General features: G+C 35.5%; 1 protein-coding gene across 1 annotated transcript in view; it reads left to right on the forward strand.

Moving 5' to 3' along the window:
* INTU (inturned planar cell polarity protein) overlaps window positions 1–10,789 on the forward strand; it is a gene marked incomplete at its 5' end in the record, with an annotated part of 29,802 nt that extends 19,013 nt beyond the window's left edge. Inside the window, 6 exons of the mRNA XM_026073636.1 lie at window positions 851–1,072; window positions 1,621–2,043; window positions 2,576–2,673; window positions 3,390–3,579; window positions 7,637–7,791; window positions 9,906–10,789. Coding sequence (XP_025929421.1) covers window positions 851–1,072; window positions 1,621–2,043; window positions 2,576–2,673; window positions 3,390–3,579; window positions 7,637–7,791; window positions 9,906–10,017 — 1,200 coding nt within the window. The remainder of the gene's footprint in view (window positions 1–850; window positions 1,073–1,620; window positions 2,044–2,575; window positions 2,674–3,389; window positions 3,580–7,636; window positions 7,792–9,905) is intronic.
* Between the last annotated feature and the right edge of the window lie 1,631 nt (window positions 10,790–12,420).

Consider the following 12,420-nt stretch of genomic DNA (forward strand, 5'->3'; position numbering starts at 1 on the left):
TGGTCAGTAAGAACAAAATACTTGTTTGAAACTGTTCTATGGAAATTTTGTATGTGGTTCAAGGATTGAAGAGAGACAGTAAAGAGAGATGAATGACTCAATTCAAACGAGACTGTATGATTGTCTAATAGCACTGGTTTTGCTTGCTGCCATTATTTAAAAAAGGACAACAGGTGGTCTGTCTTTAATCTGTATTTAATCACAGACTTGAAAAATTGGATCAACAGCTTTTTCACTTTGGCATCATTTGTAATTTTTTTTTTTTAAGTACAGCAATATGGAAAAAAATGAAGATAAAGCCTTTGCTTTAAGAAAATTTACATTTTAAGGATTCTTTCATGCAAGCCAGTAGTGCTACGGGACTAAACTGTCAGCATAAATGTAGTTTCACAGTATCTACAATAACTTTGCTCTAACTGTAATCTCATCAGTGCTAGAAACACTGTTGTACTACATAACTTATTTGGAAAATTTATTAATTCCAGTTAGAGCTCAGTATTTTGGTAGGCAGGAAATGAGAATTAAAACATCTTAACTCTGTAGCTAGTTTTGTAAATAGCCGTTTTGCAAGCTGTTAACCATACATTTCCTAGTTTGTCTTTGATAACTTGCATACATGTTGATGTTTTAATTGTGTTTACATTTCAGTATTTAGATCTTCCGACGTGGTGCAAAAGCTCAGAATGGTCTTTGTTGTACAATTGTATACCAAAAAGATAGTTCCTGGCCAGAAAGCTTATAATCTCAATGCGTGTAGAGCATAGATATCTCTAGATGAAAAGTACTCTTAAGTGATGTGTTGTTGTTGTATTTCTTACTGAATATACTTCCTTTTCTGTGTTTAACTAAGGGTTACTTGATTGGTAATCACTTGCCAAAGGAAGATCTTATTGATATAGGTTTATATAGTCGGCACTATTGTCTGTTACCCTTGGCAGCAGAACAGAAGATTGGTCAGCTAGTGATATGGCGGGAAGTATTTCCACATCATCATATCCAGCCAAGTGATGCTTCAAGTCCTACAGGATACAGGGAACCTGAAGCAAGATACTTTTTATTGATAGTTGGCTTGGTAAGTTAATGTTTCCAGTATGCCCGATCTCTGATGTTCTGTTTTGCTTTTGTGTATTGTCTGTTCAGTATGATCATATATTACCATACATTAATTTAGTGATTTTACAAAATATCTTTATTGTAGCTGTTTCAGGGGATAGCATTTCTTAGAGAATAGAATTATTTAAACAATGGTTGTGAAACYTGCAAGTTTAATTATAAATTCTCATTATTTCTATGTCTTTTTACTTCAGTTGCAAATGTTTTTACTTTTATAATCTTAAATTTTCAGACAATTCTTTTAAGAAATGTGTTTTTAAAAACAACCAATGAGTATGGAAATGATAGTTTTTATGTTTGCATTGTAACTTGGTTAACATGGTAACAGAAAGATTTCCTTGGACATGATTTTGATTTTAAAAAAACCAAAAACCCCACTGTTCTGGTGAGGAGGAGGAACTGTTGAACATAGTGCTGTATTCTGTCCAAATATTAGATGAGATATAAATCTAATACAGTACACGTATTTTAAACCAAAAGCTAATATTCCTACCTCCATGTTTACAGAGACACTTCATGCTGTGTGTTCTGCTGGAGGCAGGCGGCTGTGCATCGAAAGCCATTGGGAATCCAGGACCAGACTGCATATATGTAGATCAGGTCAAAGCCACAATACTTCAGCTGGAAGGAATAGATGCCAGCATAGAAGAAAGGCTAGATTCTCCCTCCGTTCCACCTTTATCTTGTGCCGACTGGTTCCTTCCTGCAACACATGACAAAGTAGAGAGCTTGACAACCTCACCCATCCTAAGCAAGCTGCAAAGTACTTCCAAAACAGTAACTGCTCCAGCAAGCAAAAGGACCCTGTTTGGTGACTCTTCTTTAATGACACGTAAGCCGAGTCCTACAAGAACCAGTGGGGGACCTGACCATGGTAATGAAGGTCCTGCAGAAGATGGAAGCAGTAATCCACAGTCTGTATCAGATCAGGTCTGAGAACAGGGACAAAGAGAATTGTAACATTCTGGTGGGCCTGAGGGAGGTGGTAATTTATTTAAGGTATACTATTATTACTTATTATTTAAAAATTTAGTAACTAACTTTTAAAGAAAAACATAGCTTAAAAAAATCTAAGAGGCCTTGAGGTCAGTAGAAAAAACTTTTGTTGACTTGTTTAAGTTTTGGGTCAGCCTCGCAGTCATCACATTTCTTTTATCTTGATTATCATTGCTTCTAAATATGTGGTTTGTGGCTAAATTAGGCACAGCTGTGTTGCAAACAGCAGAAGTAAATGGAGAATATCCCCAAAATAATAGCATAAACAGAAGTGATCAGGTCAACCTGCTGTACAGTTGTACAACTGCTGCTGATCCATTTTAGCCCAAAATAGAGTACAGGCTATAAAATACATTTATACAAGTTGATGCAACTGTTTGGGGCATTTTTTTCAATACTACCTTATTTTAATTTTTCTCACTAAGTGTGCTTTCTCTGCTAGTTCATCTGTCTATTTGTTTTTCAGGTCTCTAAAAAAAAACATACCCTACCAAATCCATTTCATTTAGGAAACATTAAAAAGAACCTTTCAGAGAAAGATGCAGAACTTTATAACACTATCAAGTAAGAATTTATTTTTTATTAAATATTTCATTTTAAAGGCCATATTCATATGCTTTTTTCAAAGACACGCAGATCACACATGTTCTTGCATAATTTTAACCAAACCAAAACTTTCCTTTGCAAGGCTTCTGAAAAGTGAAGCTCTTTAATGGAGAGTGTTAATTAGAAAAGAAAGCTGTTTCTCAAGAGTATGTCACTGGAATGGATGCACATTCCACATACATAACTTTTGAACTTCAAATAAATTAATCTGCTGGGACCGCACATATACCTTGTGCCTCTTTGTACCTCTAGGTGGGTGTGCAAAAGACAAAAGAGCCATGACCATGCTAGTTCTCTCTCGTTGCTTGTGACTGCACAGACAGCTTTGGTGTTTTGTGTGAGCTCTAAAGAAAGCCTTCCTTACCTCCCCCCGCAAGCTTTTATTTCTCCTTCGATTTTCCTTTTTTTTGATGAGAATTGTTGGGAATGTAAGTGCGGTATCTAACTAGTGCCATAGTCACTTTTAAAAAAAAAATTTTGAGTGTTAACAGTCCAAATTAGCAGGATTTCCTTGGTATAGAAATAGGCACTTTTGCAATGTCTGTATCCATTTTTGTACTCTACTGTAGCTACCAGAGAAACAATTCTGTTTTAAGAAGCACGAGTATATGTTGTGTAACTGAAAAATCATTCAAAATTATTTGAATATTAAATGAATTTTCCTATTTTTGAAGGTTGACATCTGGTCCTGAGAATACCCTCTTCCACTATCTATTTTTGGAAACAATGCAAGGAATCTTTATTACTCCAACTCACCAAGAAGTAGCACAGCTCGGTGGCTCCATCCACCCTCAGTTAATTGAGAATTTCCATCGTTGTTGTCTTTCAATTCGTTCCGTTTTCCAGCAGTCCTTAAAGAAAGAAGTATGAAAACTTTTTCTTTCTTCTGTTTTGCTCTCTACTTATATTCTCAAATCAGTATTTCAAGATTGTTTCCACTTCATTATTTAAATAGTCCACTAGCAGGAAAGACTTTGTGTATGTCTGTGGTTATTTAAAGTACCTGGTGTTTTTATTCTTTAGGGCAGTTTCTCCCTCTGATTGTCCAACAAAGCAGGCATGCAATAAGCACTCTCCTCCCCTCAAAAAGTGCTCTCAGAATGAATATGCTATGTATCCAGTGTAGCATTTTCTTTTTCCATTCGATGTTAGGACTCCTGCTTGTAACTTAGCAAAAAGTTTCACACACTGGGTTCAAGAATTATAAGTAGCAGAAGAGGGGTTTTCTAGCCATTTTAAGGCTTTGGGGAGGTTTCATATTGGCAGCAAGGGAAATTTAAGCCCTGTTTTTTTTGCAGAAATTATTTCATATGGGCAGTGACAGTGCGGTCCCCCCTCACTGCCCTGTCAGTGTAAGAGGGCATCTCTGAAGGGAAAAGGGTAGTTCATTCTGATTGCTTACACATTTTCCACCTGCTCATGTTTGTAATAGTTTGTTCATACAGATATTTGTCTAGCAGAAGACTGGCTGTAATGGTCAATTACTTTTAATTATGCTGCCAAATAATCTCTTTTGGATCATAGATTAGGTGGGATGGCAGAGTAGGTAAGGCTTTTTCTCTTTGCAAAGATGCCACTTCCAGCCTTGCTCTGGACTTGGGCTGAAGCCTGATGTCCCACGTGCTCTATGTGGGTACTTGGCATTTAGGATAGACTCAAAGATGGACAGATCTAATGTCAGCAGCTGCCTTGTGTGTGATTATAAATTTCTGTTTACTCTAAATGATCCCTCTAGAGTAAGGTGATAATAAAAATGCAGAAATCTAAATGATAGGCATAAGAATCATTTTATGAGACACTGCACTCAGATCAGATATTTTGTGTTCAGTTCACATTTTATTTTGCTAAAAGCCTGGTTTGTTAGTTGCACTGTTGATTTTTAATGACTTGAATCAAATCAGAATAACAGGTCATCCCTGCTCCTAATTTGTGACCTGTTCAGTCTCTAGGAAAGAGAAATAATTACATATAAACCTAAGGAGAATACTGTATATCAGTTGCATTTTTAGATTCTAAAGGGACAATCTAAGGTAAAAAAAGAAGAAGTAGCAGCCCTAAGCTGCAGGCTTTCGGCCAGTAGTGCAGTGCTGATTATGAGGAATGGGAAATAACAATACAAATTGAATAAATGCCGTTTGCAAATACCAGTATAATTTTTCTTCATGTTTCCTTGAAGTTACCAAAGAAGTCACTTCTGATTAGACTGATGTGCCTCATAAATCATCTAGGATTTTTAAGTATTAGAAAAAAAGTTAAGTTGTTGGAATGTTCTGTCAGTTTCATATGACACTGATGTTCGGGCTGAGTGGGATTTTGACACAGTCATGTATTTTGGGCACTTCTGTTGGGAGATATAAAAATTCAAAAGCAAGCAGAGGGACAAATGATCAAATTGCCTTTGGTAACAATTGTTAAAGAGACAGAGTTTTTTTCAATTTTTAGTTCAAACCAAAAATACCCGAACAAAGAAACAATTCATGTGTACCAGGTGTAACTAATAGAAAGTGAAAAGTCATGCTAGAAAGTGAAAACCTCTGTTTGGGCCACAGCTACCTCAGAATGTGCTTTTCCCGCCTCTTTAGGCATGTGTCAGTACAGTAGGTAGCTGCTGAGTTCATTCTGCCCTGAAGCTCAGAAATAATTAATGAACATGTGCTGCAGTATAAAGTTTTTCTTGTAGAGCAGAATCTAAATTACCTGTGTAAGCCAGCTTGGTAACAATGGGAATAGGAGTGTTTTGACTCAAGAAATCTGGGGTAGTTTTTGTATGTTGGCTCCAATAATTAATGCTCATATTGCCAGCTTGCATTAGGGCATAAGAGCAATACAAAAGAAGAAATAGAGGTTTTCCCTATTCATAGTGCATGACAAATAGAAGTCTAACACAGAAAYGTACTATCATATTGCTTATTCTTTCAGATCAGTTAAATATTGCTGTAGATTAGGATTTAGAGAATTGTACAGATAGTGCAAAATGACTGCAATTAAACTGATCAATAATCAATTTTGGGTCACTTTTGGGGAGCTGAAAATTCACTACCTTTTAATTAACTTCTAAATGTGTTTGAATAAATTTGAAGTTGAGCAAAAATAAGCTCTGGAGTTTTAAACCCTAAAATATACTTCACTGTATGTAATAGGTAGTTCTGGCCTCATTTTCTTCATCATCTTAAATTAAATGCTCTTACTCTAAGAAAAAGCAGAAGGAAAGAAATTTTAATGCAAGTGAAAGTACAGGACTAAATCATCCTCATAGCTGTCTCAGATAACCCCCTTCTAATGTACCTGTTTTCTGTACTTTTCTTGAGTATTTTCGGTATGAATAGCATAGTGTAAGACATTCTGTAATAAGTTTGTACAAATGTCAACTTGGAAATTGCATGAGATAACTACACCATTTTGAGGAGAAAGGAAAATACTAGACTGAGTACTGACATATTCCTTAAGTCTTTTCAGTAGCAACATTGGCAAGAACAGGGTTTGAGGCAATTTTATATACTAAGAAAAGATGCAGGAAGGGTTAAGTCATCTACTGTGAAATTTGTTCTACTGTAGAAACTAGTAGTAATTTAGACTATGCTTTATCAATTTAATCCAAAGCATGTTTAGGGAAATTAAAAGATGCTTTCTCATGCAAATATTAGGAGTTTTGTTTTTAAAAGTGCTGAGGGGCATTTCACTTTTTTTCCTACCCTTTCTTGACAGACGTTAGATAGTTGCTGTGATGTCTTCCACCACCTTTTCTCTTCTAGACCTTCAGCCCAACAATCTTCATTATAGGCAAACTGAAAGAAGTAGTTTCTGCTTCTGCATATGGCAGACAGAAGTTCCTTGAGATTTATTTTCAAGAAAACCTTTTCTTTCAAAGTAACTGATTGGAACAAAAAATTCATTGGCAGGATTGCAGTGGAACCAGAGATTCCCTGGCTTAACAAACTTCTCTTTTACATTGCTAGAGATTTGAGACAGACTTGTTTCAAAGGAATCTCCACTTCTGTTTCTATAATGTCATTACACCTCTCACACTTAAAAAAAAAAAAAAAAGTTTTTTTTCATTATTATGTAGATATTTATTTACTAAAGAGTAATAAGATTCCTTTGAGTTCAGCAGGAGAAGATTTAGATGAATGGAGAACCCTTTTGAAGTTCCCCCAGTGTCTACCTCTGTGTCTCCTCTGCTCTCTTTGCCCTCTCATTTCTTGTAAAAGACATAGTGGCTTTATTGGACTCACAGGACTGCTGAGCACCCAGACAGAGTCAAGAGAGAAAAGTAGTTTTTGTGTATGTAATTTAAACCTCACCAAATGGGGACCAGGAGTTCAGTTAGAAATACCTGGAACTTTTACAAGGTTTATTCAAAAGCTCTGTACAAAGCATAGGCCTAAAAGCTCAATGAAACAAAAAAATATWTTTTTTTGTACATGCTATGCACTCATATAGAATAAGGGCAAGAAATGCTCTGAGCAAAATACAACTGTTTATTTAAAAAAAGAAATTCCTGCCTGACCAGGTTTATTCAATAGGCTTTTACTACCACAATTCTTAATGAGGGGGGCACAGAGAGAAAGAAAGGGGAGATTTTTAACTGTTTTAACATACTTTGTTTCTTAATGGCGCTGTATTATCTCAGATGTATTATTAAAAAGAATGGTATTCAGCATGAAGGAAAAAAATCAAAAAAGAGAGCATGTGTCTACCACCAAGTTGTATAACAGTGAAAAAGCTTGTTGATACCAAACTTATAAAACTGTGGAGAAAAGAATCATATCTAAGCAAATTAATTATGTCTTCTAAATCTGGATTTTTGACAGCAAGATCATTCAACACAGATTCCTGAAGAAATCATATTGCAGTTACATTTGCTGTTTTGGGGATAAAAATATTTCATTCCATACTGACACTTCACCTGTTTGTTTTACAGAAAAAGAAAAGAGCGGGCAGTAGGATTTCAGAATTCAGTAGGGCAGCTGCAGATCTAGATATAGTAAAAGAACATGGGGTTTTGTTTGAGTGCTCTCCTGATAACTGGAATGATCAGAAGAAACCGCCACCAACAATGAGTTACTGGGTTGTGGGGTAAGTTTAAAGACAGCTGTATCTTTCTCTCAAAGTGTTTTATTTTGAATATGCCACTATACTATTCAAGAATAAATTTAACTGTAGCATGTCATAGAAATACTTGAGCTGAGTCTGACTGAGGTGGCTTTGCTCTGGAATCTGGGAAGCTGTATCGGTAGTTCTGGGAATTTGTATCTGAATAGTTTATCTGGGTGGTTCCACCTGCTGTATGACATAGAGTAAGTCAATGCAGGTGAGCACCGTGCTCACGTCTAACTACCACAAAGACCTCACACTGTTCAGCACACCACTGCACAGCTCCACGCTGGGCTGGGTAGACATACTAAAGCGCTGTAATCTTAACCTAATACCCTGCACTTTCTCTGTGTTCCTCATAGTCATTCTGACCTCTCCACTCTCTGCTTTGCAAGTAAATCCCATCTGTCTTGCTTCCATGCATAATGCTGATTCAGTGATATGMACGAGTAAGGGAATGCACATAGTTCAGAAAAAAAGAAACAGAAGTGAACAGYTGTAGTTGGTTTTTAATTGGGAAGACCAAATCAATCTACCAGTTAATTTGAGATAATTTGGAAGGGAAACTTTCTTTCCTCAATTTGCTTTCAAATATACATGTATGAAATTAAGTTCTGCTGTTATCATTGCAAATTGATAGTGCTTTTTCCTTTGTGTTATTATTTAAACTTAAGTGATTTTTCTTAACGGTGCGTATAGGCCTGCTACATAGCTAACTAAGACTAATTTGTATGACAGAACAGCATACTGCCTGATGTATTAAATCTTAAAAATAATAATTTTTAAGGTAATACACAGTAATGGGAAAATAACCTGCATCATTGCTTGATCCTTCAGAATGTAAAAAATCTTGCAATTGTTTAAGTCAAGGCCAGCAAGCTATATTCCACAGCCACCATTTGTCATTGGCATTGTTTCCCCTTTCTACCTACATTTTGTACTGTCTACATTTTAGCTCCATTAAGCAGATAGTCATACCATAATTAGGSGGTCAACAGGATTTTTTCTTCTTTTGTGTATTCATCATCTCTCTTTGGTATATRTACTAGATAAACAGAAAAATGCAAATGTTTGATTAGGTAGAAGCTGTTTTCACCATACGAAAAACAAATTCAGTTTGGGCAAGGGATGAAAGGAAGAAAAATGATTATGCTTGATCAATTCATTAAATTATTATTATTAAGTAGTGAAACTATTATACAAATAGGAAAGTCTTTGAAATCAGCAAAATACATTTCTGAATATGGCATAAGAACTTTTTTCTAATACAGTGAGAGGAAATGTCATGCACAGATAATGATATTGGACAAGAATAATAATTTAAAAATTGACTCTAACAGAGCTTTTGTTTGACCTGYGTGCCTTCAAGTCAGATGTTTAAAAAAAAAAACAGCATGCATGCATGCACGCATGCACACAAAATTGTATCCCTCTGGGGATAAATGAACGGACATAACTATACTTTGTGTGTGCCTACAAGTGCTATTCTTGGGGTTGGAAAGATTAAAATCCTGGGAAATGTTTAGGCTGCTGTTGACATCTTTAAAATTTAGTTTTCCAGTCTCTATATTATCAAATAATGTGTTATTACAGCAGGTGCGGTCCATTACTATTCGTAGAGCTATATACTATACTCTGATGCTATTCACTGTTATGTGCATATGTTAACAGCTTTCCTATTTTAGTTCTTTCCCTAAAAGAATCTATTGGGTTGACATGTACCTGAAAAATATAATATTAAGTTCAAGCATAAGTAAATACGTGAATACTGAAGCTTGCTCCTGAGTAAATTGATTGTAGCTTGTAGCCCTGAAACTCAGATTACTGCAAATAAACCAGTATCACAGGAGTAGATACTGAAAACCTGAAAAACTTTATTGTACAGAGTCTTGAGAAAACTGAGCAGAGATTAAATTGATTTTAAAAATCTAATGTATGAAAGTAATATATGCAGGAGAGCTGTGGAAATGTGCTAGCTGTCTTACACAACAGTTGTACTTAATATGTTACTGAAACATCCAAGTTCAACCAGAATATCTAGAATAGTCGATGAAAAAAAGCCTAATGCCTATAACAGTTCCTCTTTTGTTTTTCAGGAGACTCTTCCTGCATCCAAAACCTCAGGAGTTCTATGTTTGTTTTCATGACTCAGTCACAGAAGTTGCTGTTGAACTGGCCTTTAAACTGTCCTTCGGCTTAGCTACATAGATGAGCTTTCTGACTATTCAGCAGTCCTGCATGGCACTGGAATCTCTCCATACTACTTACATATAAAGAAAAATTAACTGAATTATGGTACCCATCTATGGCATATATTTGAAACACTTTTAAAGAAGTAAATCTACCTTGTGGTATGACACAGGCGTAAAACTTGTGATGATTTATTATCTAATCAATTTAACATTAAAAAAGATTTCAGAGAACCAAATCCCTTATTTTTATACACTGACAAATTATTTATCCTGATTATATTTTTATTATATGAAAACATCACCATAATTTGTACATTCACTGGTGTTCACTGTACGATATTCAGTGTAAAATGGTAAGCTGATATGCTCAAAGTGCTCTCTGAATTTTTGGCAATCAGTGATGAAGGAAAAAATAAATTTTCCAGTTAATTAAAATTTTGTGGCTCTAAGGACATGAAAAATCCTGAATGTTTTCAGTAGCCTTGTGTTAATCAAACCAGAAAGAAATCTTTTAATGGCACTTAGCCATCTAAAGCTAACGGCTTATCATTTTTTTTCCAGTATGGTCTTCTGCATACTCAAGGGCTATAGCGTGTTTGACATTTTACTTGATTTCATTAGTTTTACTGTAAATAATGCTTATATTTCCTGTAAAGCAGTTTTGAAGGCACAAAAGAAACTGTGTAGGGAAAAAAATAGTAGTTGGTAGTTTGATACCTATGCATGAACTTGGCTACTTTTATATTATTCTCATGATTTTATAATAAAGAAATATGTTTATTTGTCAAAGGTCARTAAAATATAACCTTAGTTTTTGTACTTCAMATATTTTCTCATTTGTWTATTTAAACAATATTTATTTAGCTAGGTCTGCTATAATTTACAACTGGATATATATAAAAAAAATCTGTTAGGCTATATCTGTATGAGGCAAGAGAAGACAAAATGCTTACAAAATCAAGTCTCCTACAAAATTCAGCTTACCTGCAAATTGCTGAAAGGTTTGTAATCTACAGACTAGCTGCTCCTAAAGCTTTTTTACTAGAGGTGTAATGTATAATGTACAATTTTGGAACTTTTTCCCCCCAGTCAGCACATCTTGATATGGCCATCTGCACAGCATGTCAACAGTTCAGCTGTTGTTTTTTTTTTTTTCTCCTTCTTCTATTTGTTTTCCCTGAGTGATTATCGTCAAGTTCATAACTAAAGGTGCATTTAGAGCAAAAAGAAAAGATACGGAGAACAGCTACTAAGGAAGCTGAAACTTCAGTGTTATGGCTCAAAAGAAATACATTTATTTTGCCTTTAAATGATTGCTTATAAAAATTAAAAAAGCAAGGGAAAGGGTATGAAGTAGCAGTGTTAAAATGACTAAATTCATGGGTATGTAAGACACAAACAAAAAAGCATTTAAAAACATCAGCAATTAAAATATTTGACTCAACGAATATGGTGCTTCATGCCTTCATTGGTCATGAAGAAAGTCAGGAGACTGAGGGGAAGCAATAAATTAAACAAAAAGTGGGGAAAAAAAGGCTTGATAATAGCAAACCAAGAAGGTATTGGTACTTCTGACCAGTCATGGAATGGGAATAAATTACATGATTAATATTCATTTACTTATTATACATAATGTACATTAACTCATACCAGTTCAATATGAACAGGAAGTATTGTGGCTTACGCCACTTGCTTACCTAGTTTCTTTTGTATTCTGTGAGTCTTTGTAGTGGGAGCTGGGCATGATTCCACAAATCACAGGAATTTCTGGAAAGTTCGTTAAGCTTCTGGAAAGCTTGCTGACTACAGTTCAGGGGTGCAGGCTCCTGGGGAATAAGACCTGGCCATCTTTCTTCCATTGTGTTTAATATAAAGTTATCTGCTAGCATGTGTAGCACTGAATTGTTCATTCTTGTGTTTTACCTTCTGCTTCCCAAGTGCAGTCTGCACCTTCCCTGCTCCGTTAGTCCGAGTTTCTGCTGGGGACATCAGTGGGTCCCTGTATACTGATTTTCCTGTTACGCTGCAGTCAGGCCTTCCTACCTCACAACTCCTCTGTGTGGAAGACTGGAAAAAGATGAGAGCAAGTTAAACAATCCTCTTACATTTTATTCCTTCCTCCTTGATCAAAAAGAAAATTCAGCATTTTTTTTGTCATCATAAAAGCAGGTAAAGAGGGAAGAGAAAGAGCAACTTATGTCCCAATTGCAGTTACAGCATGAGGGTCAGTAATGAGGTAATAACTGTGTTTCACCAAACTTCTGTACTGTGAAGTTTTGTTCTCCACCATCCATCAATCTCATTATTTTTGCTTATTTTTTTCTCCACTCCACCACTTACATTCTCTGATTGACACTGATCCTCTCAAAATTGTATGCTAACACTTAAAACTATTCTATGTAAAAGTTTTCTGTGCATG

Source organism: Apteryx rowi, unplaced genomic scaffold (genome assembly GCF_003343035.1).
Source record: "Apteryx rowi isolate R43461 unplaced genomic scaffold, aptRow1 scaffold_371, whole genome shotgun sequence".
In the NCBI taxonomy this organism is placed as follows: Eukaryota; Metazoa; Chordata; class Aves; order Apterygiformes; family Apterygidae; genus Apteryx; species Apteryx rowi.